General features: G+C 44.2%; 1 protein-coding gene across 1 annotated transcript in view; it reads right to left on the bottom strand.

The window, feature by feature from the left end:
* The window catches only part of LOC124598129 (lachesin-like), a 702,598-nt gene that overhangs the window by 129,494 nt on the left and 557,153 nt on the right, over nucleotides 1–15,951 (bottom strand). The window contains exon 7 of the mRNA XM_047135981.1: nucleotides 12,248–12,376. Within this exon, the coding sequence (XP_046991937.1) occupies nucleotides 12,248–12,376 (129 nt within the window). The remainder of the gene's footprint in view (nucleotides 1–12,247; nucleotides 12,377–15,951) is intronic.

Raw genomic sequence — 15,951 nt, 5'->3', positions numbered from 1 at the left:
TCAGCTTCGGACAGCCAAGACTCGCCCCACCGTTGCCGGCACACGTAACTTGAGTGGTAACGACCTCGGTTGGTCGATCGGTCGATCTCTCATCGGACGACGTGTATTTGGTCGCCGACCGCTTGTGGAAACTCTCTGTGTGTCGAATGGATTCGTCCTTGTTGTTCCAGAGTGATCGCTTTTACGATTGTTTGGGTTCTTGTGCAAGTGTGTTTACGTGGAATCGTGTGTGTAGCTTATGTGATTTCCACTGAGCAGACAAATGCTGTCTGCGTACTGGAGTAGTCAGTCGGTTGGTTGAAATAGAGCAGCGAGTGTGTCGGATGGAAGGGAATTGATTAGGCTGTTGGTTGGTTCCTCAGCCGTCCCTAGGTCGTGTTGCCACCCGATTGTTCAGTGTTAAGCTTCGAAACTGTGGTTAGAATTCCCTCCCAAGGCCGACCCTTGGAACCTTTCTGAGCACCACTGTCTGTTGTTTGTGATTGTCATTTTAGTTGGTCACAGGTACTGTGCCAGGTCTTCAGCCGTGTATTAATATTGTCTACTTTGTGTTTAGTGTATGGCCTTCAGCTGAGTTTCATTAAAAATTCTTGTTGCTCTGTATTTAGGTCTTCAGCCGCATTTGTGTCAGAATCTGTGGTTTTAATATGTAAATCCTTGTCTGTAAGGTTTCTATTTAATTATTTTGAATTCTTGAAACGGTCTTCAGCCGCGTTCTGTAAATGCTTATCTTAAAGTTGTCATTAATTATTATTGAGTAATTGCTTGGACCTTCAGACGACAAGATACTTCAAGTTTTCTTAAGATGTTTTTCTGTTGTTCTGTGTAAAGTCTTATCTTTAAAGTCTCTCTTTTGTTATGTAAAGAAAATTCCTTTTACTCGGGCTTTTAGTCCAAGAATTTGCTTGAATTTTCGTTAATATGGCATTTAGCCGGAATTTGTAAATGCTTTGCTTTTAAAGAATTCCTTAGCTGATCTGAAATATTATTTCGGCCTTTAGCCGAGAAGATATTGTAAATTTGCTTAAGTAAGGCCTTCAGCCGTTACTTTAAGTCCTGGTGTTTTAAAAGCAATTGTTTAAAGTTGTTATGGAGAAGTTATTTGGGCATTCAGCCGTGAAATGACCTGTGTTTTTTTAAAGAGAGAACCGAGCATTTGTTTGAGGAACAAAGTTGACTGTGTTCTCGTATAACTAACAGTAATTGAATTTGGCCCCTTTCTACAACCTTCACTCTTCTCATTTTAAAGAAACTGGTTGTGTTAGAGCGTTCGGAAATGCTAAATTTACCGCAGAAACGAAAGCTTAAGAGCGATGCTTTTCTGTCGTAGTTTACCTCGTGGAATTAGCGCGAGTGATTCCACACAATATCCAACGGAAGAAAGAAAGGAACGGTTCAACAAACGTGACATCCTTAGAAGAAACACAGAGACTTTAGAAAAGCTTCCACTACTGAATGATTGCCCATAAAATGTACATTTGCAGATCAATTTGATGATTGAGATAGAACCAGTTTACTCAGGAGAAATGTCTATCTGCAAACAAGTGCATGGAATCGCGAGTACGTATTAAAGAAAGTCAGTTGCCATCAACAAAACAACACCTGCACGATGAAGAGATGAAAAAATGCACTTGAGTCTCGTCAAATTAATCGAGTACTGGGGTAAATATATTCGCGCAATCAAATCACATGTTTCTTATGCGGGTCAAAATGGGCTCCATGGATCATAGTGAACATTTGCAAGTCAAAAACTCTGGGTATCGTTTTTCAGTAAATTACAATTTTTTCAGGCAAAAACTCGGATATTCTCTACTTGCAGTGTAGCTTTGCGTTCGTGGATTATTCATATTTTCAGCTGCCAATCAAGTATTTTTCAAGGATGTTTCACTCTTCATTAGCTGCATTGAAGAGCCAAAAAAACTGGTACACCTGCCTAATATCCTGTATGGCCTCAGTGAGCAGTCAGAAATACAGCAACACGACGTGGCATTGACTCGACTAATGTCTGAAGTGTTGCTGGAGGAAACTGACAGCACGGATCCTGCAGGGCTGTCCATAAATCCGTAAGAGTACAAGGGAGTGGAGATCTCTTCTGAACAGCACGTTGCAAGGCTTCCCAAATATGCCCAATAATCCTCATGTCTGGATCATTTGGTGGCCAGCGGAAGTGCTAAAACTCAAAAGAGTGTTGCTGGAGGCACTCTGTAGCAATTCCGCATCCGTGGCGTATCGCATTGTCGTGCTGGAATTGCCCGAGTCCGCCGGAACTCACAACGGACGTGAACGGATACAGGTGATCAGACAGGTTTCTTCCGTACGTGTCACCTGTCACACTCGTATCTAAATGTATCAGGGGTCCCATACCACTCCAACAACACACGCCCCATACCATTGCACAGCCGCTACCACCTTCTAAGAGTTACCTGCTGTCATGCAGGGTCCATGGATTCACCCGTCCGTACACGTCCATCCACTCGATACAATTTTAAACGAGACTCATCCGACCAGGCAACACGTTTTCAGTCATCGACAGTCCAATGTCGGTGCTGACATGTCCAGACGAGGCGTAAGTCTATGTGTCGTGCAGTCATCAAGGGTATAGGGGTGGAACTTCGTCTCTGAAAGCCCATATCGATGATGTTTTGTTGAATGGTCCGCACGCTCCTATTTTTAATGGCTCAGCATTGAAACCTGAAGCAATTTTCGGAAGCGTTGCACTTATGTCCGCTGACTATTCTCTTCCGTCCTCGTTGGTCCCGTTCTTCTGGCCGCAGCGATGTCGGAGATTTGATGTTTTGCCGGATTCCTGATATTCACGGTACGCTCGAGAAATGGTCGTACGGGGAAATCCCCACTTCATCGCTACCTCGGACATGCTGTGTCCCATCGCTCGTGCGCCGACTACAACACCACGTTCAAACACACTTAAATCTTGATAACAACTGCCCTAGAGACTTGTTGTCTTATATAGGGGTTGTCGACCGCAACGCCGGATTCTGTCTGCTCACATATCTCTGTATTTGGATACACACGCCTATACCCGTTTCTTTGGTGCTTCAGTGTAATTCTTCTGCTTCCTGCAAATAACGCATTTGTATAATTCTTTTTGTAAAAATGGAAGTGTCCAGCTATTAGCTAAAGTCCTTTTCAATTTGTGACGCCACATAACATGAAAATGAGGGCTATATAGATCTTGTTTACTCGTTAAAACTTTTCTCACAGCCAATTTAGAATACTTCAAGCTCATTTCGAGCATTTACTTTGACAGAAAACTGCAAGAACGAATTACACAACACTCCTCTATCTGGATGTTTCGAAATGCTTGAAGCTTTTAAAAATAGGCAGTGTCTCTTTAAGCGCCAGAAAAGTTACAGAATGTGACATTCTAGCAATAGCAGAATAGTAATTTTACATTTCATTATTTCAATAGAAACCAAAACATACTACAAATACGTGTTACGGCACTGTTCCGGAAGGAAATGCTGTTCCTTAGTGACGTCACAGCGTCCGCGAGTAGCGGCTCAGAACGCTTAATCCCCGTCCTTATTCTTCCACGGACTTTGGTTGGCAGTCTGCTGCCGGCATGTGAGCAGCGAGGTTGGGTTGATAATATGAGCGGGCCGGCACTGTTCGGTTATAATTGCTACCTATATGGTATTGGTATATGATTAGCAACGCCGCGTTATTTCACTTCAGAGTTTCGGTGTGAAAATAACTATGTCGCGTAGTGGCACGAAGAACCTTAATTAACTGTGCATATTTCAAAGAACCTGCTGTGGGTTTCGTTTCGATAGTAAAGGAGTTTTGCTATTTAGGGAGTAAAATAACTGATGATGGTCGAAGTAGAGAGGATATAAAATGTAGACTGGCAATGGCAAGGAAAGCGTTTCTGAAGAAGAGAAATTTGTTAACATCGAGTATAGATTTAAGTGTCAGGAAGTCGTTTCTGAAAGTATTTGTATGGAGTGTAGCCATGTATGGAAGTGAAACATGGACGATAAGTAGTTTGGACAAGAAGAGAATAGAAGCTTTCGAAATGTGGTGCTACAGAAGAATGCTGAGGATAAGGTGGGTAGATCACGTAACTAATGAGGAGGTATTGAGTAGGATTAGGGAGAAGAGAAGTTTGTGGCACAACTTGACTAGAAGAAGGGATCGGTTGGTAGGACATCAAGGGATCACAAATTTAGCATTGGAGGGCAGCGTGGAGGGTAAAAATCGTAGAGGGAGACCAAGAGATGAATACACTAAGCAGATTCAGAAGGATGTAGGTTGCAGTAGTTACTGGTAGTAGAAGAAGCTTGCACAGGATAGAGTAGCATGGAGAGCTGCATCAAACCAGTCTCAGGACTGAAGACCACAACAACAACAACACAGTAAATCGTTTGTTCGTGACCTCGTAACAATAATTGTTCTTCATAGTACCCGCCATTATGCGATTCTCCATATCGTCAATCCCTGAATTACCTGTCTTTCAATTAAAGGAACCGTGGGAAACAGCAGTATCGTTGCAATGTAGCATGGTATCCAACGGCCGTGTCGCAAAGTGTTTTCTGAATTATTTTGTACTGAGTCTAATCCTATACGGAAGGTAAACGTGGCCACTGATTAGTGCACATAAGGAGAAAATAGAAGATTTTATACGAGGTAGTAAAGAAGTGTGTTGTAGATTAGACGGGGGGATAGACTAGTGAGATCCTGAAAATAATAGAGGATAAAATAAACTTATGCGAGAACACGAAGAAAAACGTAATCGTATGATATGACTCATACTGAAGCATCAGGGAATCGTCAGTTGCCTAATGGAGGGTGTTGTAGCCGTCACAGGGCTAGATATACCATATCAAATTTAGTGAAGACCGGAGTATTGTGCACGAAGAAAATATTGACTCCTAAGTAGCCAAAAACAGGAGTCACTGATACTGAGGCACTGAACACTTCATGGCGAGTTACCAGGAGAAATCTTTTCGCCAGTAACTGTCCGTACTTTTCAGATTGTTTTTTTTTTTGTTTGTGTGTTACAAGAAGAGGGAGTAATATACAAGTAACTGTCCACAAATCCGCACGTCCAAGCTGAGGTCCGGGTCGACGTGGACTGTATCAATAAGCTCAGAGTGTGCTCTATTGGGTGGGACGTTGGGCGCGGCCTGCGTGAAGCCCGGAACGTACGTGAATGCTGATTGCTAGTCAAGCAAGCATCATCTCTATGAGAAATTGCTCTGTATTGATGGTACAGTTTTAACCGAGTGGGTGTTGCCTGCTACTCAGTGTGGTATTGTTTAGTTACTGTCTCTCGTGTCTCAGTGTGTCTGCGCGGTATCAGGTATTAAGTTTGACCTGGAAGTCAGCTTATTGTGCACCATTGCCTGTCAAGACGGCCACGGGCCGCTTGTAGCGGTCGGCGACGTTGTTGAGTTTCCCAAGGCGACGAATCAAATACTTTAGAAGTTCCTGCCTTTCATCCTTTCAAGCTGTTCAGTGTTTTGAGACTTCTTCGAGGAGAGCCTTACTCAGCGTATTAGTTCCACAGGGAGGTCTATAATACTCTGTTGCACGCATAAAACTGTCAGTGTGTGACGGTACGTTGGATGCAGGTGTCTTCTGTCACTGTTTGCGGTGTGTTGTGGCCGCTTACGTCTGACGAAGAGCCCCCCGTCGAATTCTAGCCGACCGACGTTCCATGAGAGGTAAACGATCTTGTCGTACTTCCCGCTGGAGGTCGGGCTGCGAGGTCGCTGCCTGGCCAACCTGTTTGTGGAGCTGCGCGGTCTTCGGATCTAGAGGCTGGACGCCCCTCTAGCGTCGCCGTGCATTTGCGCACGATGCACCTCCGTAGCTAGCTGTGTGCTGTGGTCGCAGTTGCAGAATTTGGCGGCTGTTTTCTTTCAAGGTGGGAATTCCAGACCGTCGTGGTCGCTGCTACATTTCGCACACTTACATCTACCTCTAGATCTACATTTATACTACGCAAGCCACCCAACGGTGTGTGGCGGAGGGCACTTTACGTACCACTGTCATTAACTCCCTTTCCTGTTCCAGTCGCGTATGTTTCGCGGGAAGAACGACTGCCGGAAAGCCTCCGTGCGCGCTCCAATCTCTCCAATTTTACATTCGTGATCTCCTCGGGAGGTATAGGTAGCGGGAAGCAATATATTCGATACCTCATCCAGAAACGCACCCTCTCGAAATCTGGACAGCAAGCTACACCGCGATGCAGAGCGCCTTTCTTGCAGAGTCTGCCACTTGAGTTTGCAAAACGCTTACCAAATAACCCTGTGACGAAATGCGCCGCTCTTCTTTGGATCTTCTATATCCCCTCTGTCAGCCTGACCTGGTACGGACCCACACTGATGAGCAATACTCAAATATAGGTCGAAAGAGTGATTTGTAAGCCACCGCCTTTGTTGATGGACTACATTTTCTAAGGACTTTCCCAATGAATCTCGACCTGGCACCCGCCTTACCAACAATTAATTTTATATGATCTTTCCACTTCAAATAGTTCCGTACGCATACTCCCACATATTTTACAGAAGTAACGCTACCAGTGTTTGTTCCGCTATCATATAATCATACAATAAAGGATCCTTCTTTCTATGTATTCGCAATACAATACATTGCCACTCCCTGCACCAAGTGGCTATCCGCTGCAGATCTTCCTGCATTTCGCTGAAATTTTCTAATGCTGCAACTTCTCTGTATACTACAGCATCAACCGCGAAAAGCCGCATGGAACTTCCAACACTATCTACTTCGGTGGCATGCTGCAGTGTCGGCCTACATGATAGAGCTCCTGATACCTGAAGCACTGCTGTGGTCCTCTGCGTGCTCGTAACTTCTCATCTCCGACGATGAGTGCGTAGGCGCGCGACACGTCGAAGATTGTTAAGTGGTCTCAGAGAGAATTCGCACTCTCACTGGAGTTTCCTTCTGTGAATCTGGAGTCCTGTGATTGTCGACAATTGATGAAGTGAAGCTTGTATTTTAAGCGCTTTCTGCTCCGTTACATGAGACATCGCTTTGGAGCGCGCCTTGTAACTCCTTCAATTTCCTTCGGTTCCGGGGACAGGAAAAGTTTGCGTGGGATCCATTGTTTTCCGCCATGTTCATCACTGTTACATATTCGCTGGTGGTAGTACAGGACAGCTTCAACCTGTCATCATTTGCTTGTTTGGCAGTGAAAGATTTTTGAAGCTTCTGCGCTAGTCAATCATATAAGGTCGTGTAGTTTTTCGAAAACTGGAGAATTATAGGTGATATCTCCAGACTGTGCTGCTGTTATTGCTGTTGCTGGTGTTGTTGTGTTTGTTGTTGTCTTCGCTCCATAAGCTGCTGTAGCCCTGCTACGTCGCTAGTCGGACCAGGATCGCCATCTTGAAAGGCGACGAAGGTGTAATTCGTCTCTATTGGCGGTGTCTGTGCGGCGAGGCTGGGTTTTACTCAGCTGTGCAGGCTGCATATTAGAAATCACCAACCTCAGAACGGCGTCTTCTCGACGTCCCTCCACTCAGCAACCTAGATACAATATGACGTAAAAGCAGCGTTGATGAAAAACACCATCTAATATCTGCAATTACTGAGGCTACGCAACTATAGTAATGAAATAAAGTTCTGTAGAAAAACTATCATTAAAAAATTTATCAGGCAGTAAGAAAATGGATTGGCTTTTGGAAAATAATTTCGAAATTTCCACACAAAAGGTTCATTTTGTCCATATAGCCAAAGTAACCGTACTATTCAGTCCACATTTAAACTAATGGCTGTTATCATCCTGTTAACAACTTATACCCACATTTCACACGCACAGAAGCCAGAAATATGTCCAAATTCGACCGCAATCAAACAAAATTTCCACAGTCATTAATTTCACCACTAATTCGAGTTCTTACATTTGGTCCTTCTTGTGGATTTCTAAAAGAAAAAAATTGCACTCCACAAAATGCTCAATGGTTGAATACAGAACATGTCACGCGGATACTATGAAGGTCAAATTTTCACACACGAATATCATTCCAACAAAACAATTCCAAAACTTCCAGACTTCACAAAACTGTCAGCGTTAGTCACGCCACGTATCAAACGTGAAGAACTCAGTATTCCTTCATTTTACACATAATTAGAAACATCACATTTAACATGCACTGCCGCGAACGAAGCTGGCAACCGACCCCCTTCTTGCAACCTCACTCCGAGTATAACTATCAGGTAACAAGCGGGAACCGTTTCAATTCTGATTGGTTAACCATAGTCGCTGCCAATCAGAATGCTCGCTCACGATCAAACTCGCGCCAAAACTGGTCTGCACCAATCCTTACATAAAGACGCATCTACATCATTCTGATATACCAATATTAAAGTAATGTTTAATAAATGAAAACGAAAAGGCCATCAATCTGGAAATGTCCTTTAGATACAAATAATACTCCAGTTGACTTTCTGGCTCCTCTGTTACAATAGCAATACACATAGACAACTCTTGCCGGTTACTTAAGACGGTATATAATGCAACATTAAAATTTGACGAATGTCCTACATGCACATTCTCATTCACTCCCATATACTCCCACAACAATTTTAGGCACCAATAATAATTTTGTCTGATTTTTATATTACGAAAACGAAAAATAATTAAAGTTTTGATATGAAAATCTCAATTAGTTAATTCTGCACACTGAGATTTCTGCTTATGTTTCCCAATTATACCAAAAGATAAACCACTATATTTCCAAACTGAATTTAGTTCCCTAAATCTCGGTTTTTTACTTTTTTAGCACTTTTTTTCTATCTCTGAAACTGTGATAGTTATAAAGCTGAAATTTGGGTATAATCTTCTCCTGAATGTCAAAAGGTAGTGCACCTACTTTGAAAATTATTGAATAATATTAGATATCATTTATTTAGGTTCTTACAGATGGTGAATGTACGGTCTCTAAGAAGTGACACAGGAGCCGTTCTCACGCTGCCGTAGTAGCAGGTGTACATGACTCATTGGCTAAGACACAAGTGGCGGTTTCTCTCACAGCCTCCGGCTCCAATACTGCGGTCTGTATAGCAACGAATGTTATCGCGCATTACCTCGCGACGTTACATCTGGACAATTCTTCTCGGTTTTGATTGCTTTTTCCACGCTGGTTTCGTAAATCTTCCGTCGCTTGCTGTTGAAGTTTGAAGTGCCTCGCTAGTGGCAAATGCGTCACTGCGAATGCATCTGGAGGTCGTGACAGAGACCTCTAATTCCGTTGTTCGTTCGGATGAGTCCGTGCTGCAGTCGTTCTCGAAGTCCACGTTTGTGCGCCGAGACGTCGTATTAGATGTGCCTTCTGCCGTTGGCAAGTTGGCCTTCAGTGGAGCAGCCGAAGAGGCTGACGGCGGGGTAATCCCTCCCTGACGGCGATCACAACACGTCCGTACGATGTTCCACCGCGCGCTGTCAACTTATCCTGATTGCTTGTCGTCTTAAACTGGCAGGCGTAATGATTTCCGCGCACAGCACATGACCTGATTTCTATATATTCGTCGTATGAGGCCGAGACTGGTGCTTCATGTGGTGATTGCAGGTAATACCAGGAACTACAAGAAAGTTTACATAAACGTGGAGCATGCCCCGGCCGGTACTTGCTTGCCGGCGCGTCGGCTGGTTCCGGAGGTAGACTGAAGGCTGGCAACACGGCTGAAGCGGCTGTATTTCTGGTTACCAAAGTGATCGCCAAACAACCGTAAACACGGCGGAAGGAAGTGCCGCGGCTAAAAAGTGTAGAGGAGGCCAAGGCTGACTGTAGTAAGTCCAAATCAATTAGGTTATGTAGTTATTCTGACAAGAAGAGGCTTGCACGGATAAAAACAGTGGGGAGCTGCATCGAACAAGTCTTCAGACTGAAGAACACAGTAACTACAAGACTCAATGAGAAAAAACTGTGCGGGATAGGATTGTTTAGAATGGAGTGCGAATGGACGAAGACGGTAGCAACAAGTAAGTGACGCCAATATGAATACATAAAGTGCGACAGAAAACGAGGAGGAGTGGACGAAAGATTAGAAGACGCTGATTTCGAAGCGAAGGACGAGATCAGATGTAACGGCGTAAAGTCAATCCCCGGCACGCCAGTCGGGAACGACAGGGAAGAGAAGGCTGTGAGAAGGGGTCAGCCAATCGCACGCTGACCGACCTCCCTTCCAGGACGACAACGCGACAGCAGCGGACCCCAGGTGAAGAGGACATAAGCGCGGCGCCCGCCTCGTGAAGGCTCAGTTCAATCCAGCTTCAAGATTAGTGAGTTGGATGGCAGCGTCAACGTTACACACTACGATACCTGTTCAGGAAAGACTTCTGTCAGCTAGAGATCAGCAGTCACTGCAAAGACTGATTATTTCGTATGCCGCCCTTTGTTTGCGAAACATCTGTGTGGTTGCCAAAGCTAAGTATTGTATATGATCAATTGTAATAAAGCTCATTAATACGACTTTTTTGATTGTTTGTCTAGCGGACCGAGTATGCAAGCTTTGTAGACACTACACCATGGGCTAAAATACATGATAGCAAAGACGATGGTGGAGATACAAAAAGGATACCTATTGGACCCCCGTCGGACGTTCGAATCCTCCCTCGGGGCTGGCCGTTGTGGCCGAGCGGTTCTAGGCACTTCAGTCCGGAACCTCGCTGCTGCTGCGGTCGCAGGTTCGAATCCTGCCTCAGGCATGGGTGAGTGTGATGTCGTTAGGTTAGTTGGGTTTAAGTAGTTCTAAGTCTCGGGGACTGATGACCTCAGATGTTAAGTCCAATAGTGCTTAGAGCTATTTGAACCTCCCTTGGGCATGGGTGTGTGTGTCGTCCTTAATGTAAGTTAGTTTAAGTTAGATGAAGTAGTGTGTAAACTTACGGACCGATGCCTCAGCTGTTTGTCCCATAAGACGTTACCACAAATTTCCAAAAAGAAATTTCAGACGTCAGAGGGTAAATATTTATCGTAAGGCATCCGCTGGACGCATGTGGATATTGCAGAGAAGTTGATCAAGACGACTGAATGTTTGGACTTGTTGACGTAAGATTCTCGACCCATAGACACATAGTGAAGGGATCATTGTAGAGGTGAAACATGTCAGGGAACATTCAGTGAATACAATGGTTACTCTATCAATGAGTTAGTTAAAAGGCAGTTTTATTTGCTATTTAGAACCTTATTTAGCTATTGACTGACCACTCTGCTATATTGATTGAAGAGACTCTATCAAAATGCGTTAACAGCCATCAACTAATAATCAGAAATACGGCAGCACAGTTGAGATGCGTCGTTTCGAATACGGGTGACATCTCAGGTACTATCTAAAGCAGTAGATTCTAACAGATAACGCTCCTAAAGCAGACGCGTCTGACATCGATAATGTTCGACAATTTTCTTACATACTAGCACACGCTCAGATGTGGAAACACGTAATGCATCCAGAAACACTATCGAACATGACCGTTTTGGTAGTCCAGATCTTATGGTATGAGGAGGTATAATATTTGAACACGGGAAACTCACCGTTTCTCTCCGTTTTTCTCCGTGTGTGCCTATTCGGAGCGTATTCCCACCTGACTTCAATTTCATGGATGGCGATGCGGAGGATATTAGGTGAATACACTTGCCAGCCAGTTTCCCAGACTTAAGACCAATCAAGCATGTGTGGGATGCGTTGGAGAGATGCACAGAACCACGTCCACATGCACCTATGACCTTCTAGTAGTCGTCAAACGCGCTGGAATACCACAATATCAATGCCCAGGAGACCATCATAAATAGCGGTGACTTCAGTGTGATTACTGGCAATGCTTAAAATGGTCTCTTCTGTTCGTCTCATTGTGTATTTCTTTCAGTTGCCTTCGTAACTACGCTGTAGCAATTGTTTCTATGTATGGTCGAAGTTTCATCGAGGAATGTTACTTGACAACGACACGTCACGCGGAAGTTGATTCCGTTCTTAAGTTTTACAGACTTGAGACTGAGTTCTTGAGGACTTCGTACTATGTTATATTTTTAATTAATGCAAAACGAAGGATCCTACGAAGTTGATTTAAATGGATCTTTTTTCCATTTTCCTTCATCCAAACTGTTAAATATGTCTGTTCCATACTGTCCGATGTTTTTACAAATATCTCCATCCACAAGTTCACTGACAAGACAATTCCTACAGCACAATAAACATCTATTAAATGATCACGAACGACACACTTTGACAGCTAGGTCTGCCAACAATCAAGTCCACTCACACTCGACGTCGACGGTGATCCTCTTGCTGACGGAGGGCGGCACGCCATTGGAGGCTATGCACAGGTAGGCGCCCATCTCGGTCCGAGAGATGCGCGTAACGTTCAGCTGGTTGCCGTCGTACACGTTCACTGCAACACAAGCACAAAAGTTGACTGGTTACTTTTCCTGACAGGCAGCGGTACATTGTACAAGTGGACGTCGAGCTCGTTCCGCAAGATGGTGTCACATCCAAGCTCGTTGCTACAGTACACGATCACTGCATGACGAATGCAGCTGTCTGCTGTTCAGCTTTCCTGGAGGACAGTAGTACACTAAGCTGTTAGTAGGACGAGCAATCTCATATATGCTAAAGATTAACGGCAATGAAAAGTTAGTAAAAATAATGCAGTACTATTTGCCCCTCCACTAAACTGGAGATTAACTCCAGAAGCCCCTTACGATAGTCTGATGTTTCCTTATTCTTTAATACACGCTCTACTAATGTTTGTAACCTCCCACCAGATAATGTTCCCAGATGCCCATACAGTCAGCTGTGATATGGCAAGAGCAGCTGCGGATTACATATTTGAAACGTTCAATTCCGACGCTGTAGCTACTTGTAACCGTTTCCCCACCAGTAGCTCACAGTACTTCATCTAAAAACTCTTCACATTTCATTCATAACAGGGGTGGCACGAGATAGTTGGTTGTAGAAAAATAAAGGACCTTATGCTTCAGTAGATGCTTCATTAAATAAAATTTGCTATATTGTGTCCGCAACATCCTTGCTTCCAGGAGTGCTAATTCTGCAAGGTATGCAGAAGAGCTTCTGTGGAGTTTGGAAGGTAGGAGACGAAGGTACTGGCGGAATTAAGGCTGTGAGGACGACTCGTGAGTCGTGCTTGGGTAGCTCAGTTGGTAGAGCACTTGCCCGCGAAGAATTCGAGTCTCGGTCCGGCACACACTGATAGCACTGTCTGAGCTTGTATTGTATTGTATTGTATGTAAACCGGGGACCTAGAAACGACGGAGAGACTCAGTCCCCGCCGCAGTCGCAGTGGTCCACAACCCCACGACGACTACCGCAGTCCACTTCACCCATCCGCCGCCTCACACCAAACCCAGGGCTATTGTGCAGTTCGGCCCCCGGTGGACCCCCCCCCCCCCCCCCCCCCCCACGCCCCACAGGGAACGTCTCACACCAGACGAGTGTAGTCCCTATGTTTGCGTTGTAGAGTAATGGTGGTTTACGCGTACGTGGAGAACTACTGTCTGAGATTACTTGAAACTGTAATAATTTGCTACGAACTATGAGATTAGGTATTGTTCGGAAATTCATGTTGTCGCTCTGCGTGCTTTTCTCTGCTCTGTCGGTCTATTTATTTAAATATTTGTAGTAAATCCATAATAATTGTATAATCAAGCGTAAGATGCCAAAACAACTCTTAACTAGGATCAGTTACACACCATGTCACTACACACTGGTCCAGATCTAACACCATTACCGTTTAGCTACCACAGCAAGCCATCCACAACGCTCTACCAAACTACCTATAAATATATCTTAATAATTTCTTATACCAAACCATACACAATCCGTGATTCATATAGCACAATTAATAGGACGACTTCTTAGTGCAAATGTGTTAACAACTGAATTGCTCTCAAGGCGTAAGTAAAACAATCGCTTTTGACTTAATACACTTAGTCAAGCTCACACAGAGTAGCTTACCAAACTGAACAGCTGTTGACAGTGCACAACGACAGCTAGTCATACGGCAACCACGGGCTTCCGCACAGAAATTTGTATCCCTGCAAAAACACGCAGTGCGCTGTTAAGCACCTTGTTGGAAATTAGGTGAACTGATAAGGAATGGAGAGGTTTTACACAGAATCGGTGAAAGGTAAACACCGACAAGAAGAAGGAACAGGATGATAGGAAGTGAGTTAAATCAACAAAGAATAATTTCCACAGTATTTGAGGGTGCTGTAGAACGTAAAAACTGCAGAGAGAGATGGTAATACAGTCAATAAGTAATTAATGGCATTAGGTGTAAATATTATTCTGAAATGGCTGACAGAGAACAGGAATTCGTGGCGAGCTACGCCAAACAGATAGAAGGCTAAGGAGAGAAAGCAAAAAAAGAAATTAAGAAAATCGTGGAAAATAATAGTACCATTAGTAGAATCATGCTAAAGCGAGGGTAGAACACTCCGTAGTGAAACATTTTGTGTGTGTGTGTGTGTGTGTATTCAAAAATGGCTCTGAGAACTATGGGACTTAAAATCTGTGGTCTTCAGTCCCCTAGAACTTAGAACTACTTACGCCTAACTAACCTAAGGACATCACAAACATCCATGCCCGAGGCAGGATTCGAACCTGCGACCGTAACAGTCGCGCGGTTCTGGACTGAGCGCCTAGAACCGCATGGCCACCGCGGCCGGCGTGTGTGTGTGTGTGTGTGTGTGTGTGTGTGTGTGTGTGTGTGTGTGTGTGCGCGCGCGCGCGCGCGCTCGCATTCGCTTCATCTTGTGTCTTCGGAAACCACTAATAATAGCTGACAACTTTTTTTTTGTATAGAAAACACGTGAGACAGAAGAAAAATCTCTGGAGACAGTGCTATTTAAAAGAGGACCTTCATGAATTATTAGTTAACCAATGATGTTGATGAAATTTGAAGCGGTGTTAGACCTGATGACTGTAAGTCACTGAAAAAAGGTTGAATATATCTGGAAAAATTTTACAAGTTGACATGTTGTTGTGGAGAGAAACTGAAGGGACGGTATCAGGACGGTAGAGGTAACAACTGAGTAGCCGACGAAGCTATGGACGTGGTCAGGTCAGGTGATTCGTTGAACAGTACAGATATCTTTAGCACATCTGGGAACAAGTGTTTCAGCATTTTCCGGTTGCAATACTCTTTTAGGTATTGGTTCAAAAATTTGGTATCAACGCAGTAAATCTATCTCTCTCTCTCTCTCTCTCTCTCTCGCTCTCTCTCTCTCTCTCTCTCACACACACACACACACACACACACACACACACTGTAAAATTCTCCGACGAAAGTGCCTTCGTATGTGTGTCTGCGTCTGAAGGGTAGTTTTATCATGGCTGACCCACGTGTAGAAGTGAAGGCATATCTCGTTCAGTGCTGTAATTTTTCAGGGCTAGTTTCCGAGACTGTGGAGTTACTACCAGAAATCTCCAGAGTTGTTCGCCGACAGAGTAACTCCTGAAACACTGATGAGTATTCCAACAAGAGAGGTGTTTAGTACTGTGATACCTTACGGAACGAACTAAACGTCACTTGAAAAGTGGTACCAGTCGGAACTCCTGTGGTTCAGCTGTCATTGCTGAAGATTCGAGGTAGAGGATACCACATATATAATCCACTGACGCGTCAGACCATCACGCTACCCGCCGCTCTCGTGTGCAACGTGATATGCACCCACGGATATTCGGTTCTCTTATATAGCACCTACATATTCATGAACATAGTTACTACACATTCAAAGTGCATAGTGCATGGTGGCGGGTTCATAGTACCATTATTATCAGTTTTGGTTCCTGTACGGCTAGCTTATTGAACGACGGAAAAATGAGTAAATGATTGTCCAAATGCTTCTCTAAGCACCTAATCTCCATTATCTTTCTCAAGATCCCTATACGAGATATGAGTTGGTGGCAGCATAATGGTTCCACGGTCATCCCCTACAGGGATTC

The sequence above is a fragment of the Schistocerca americana genome, chromosome 1, assembly GCF_021461395.2.
Source record: "Schistocerca americana isolate TAMUIC-IGC-003095 chromosome 1, iqSchAmer2.1, whole genome shotgun sequence".
Classification (NCBI taxonomy): Eukaryota; Metazoa; Arthropoda; class Insecta; order Orthoptera; family Acrididae; genus Schistocerca; species Schistocerca americana.
The sequence above is the reverse complement of the archived record's forward strand: the minus strand, read 5'-3'. Positions and strand labels throughout refer to the sequence as shown.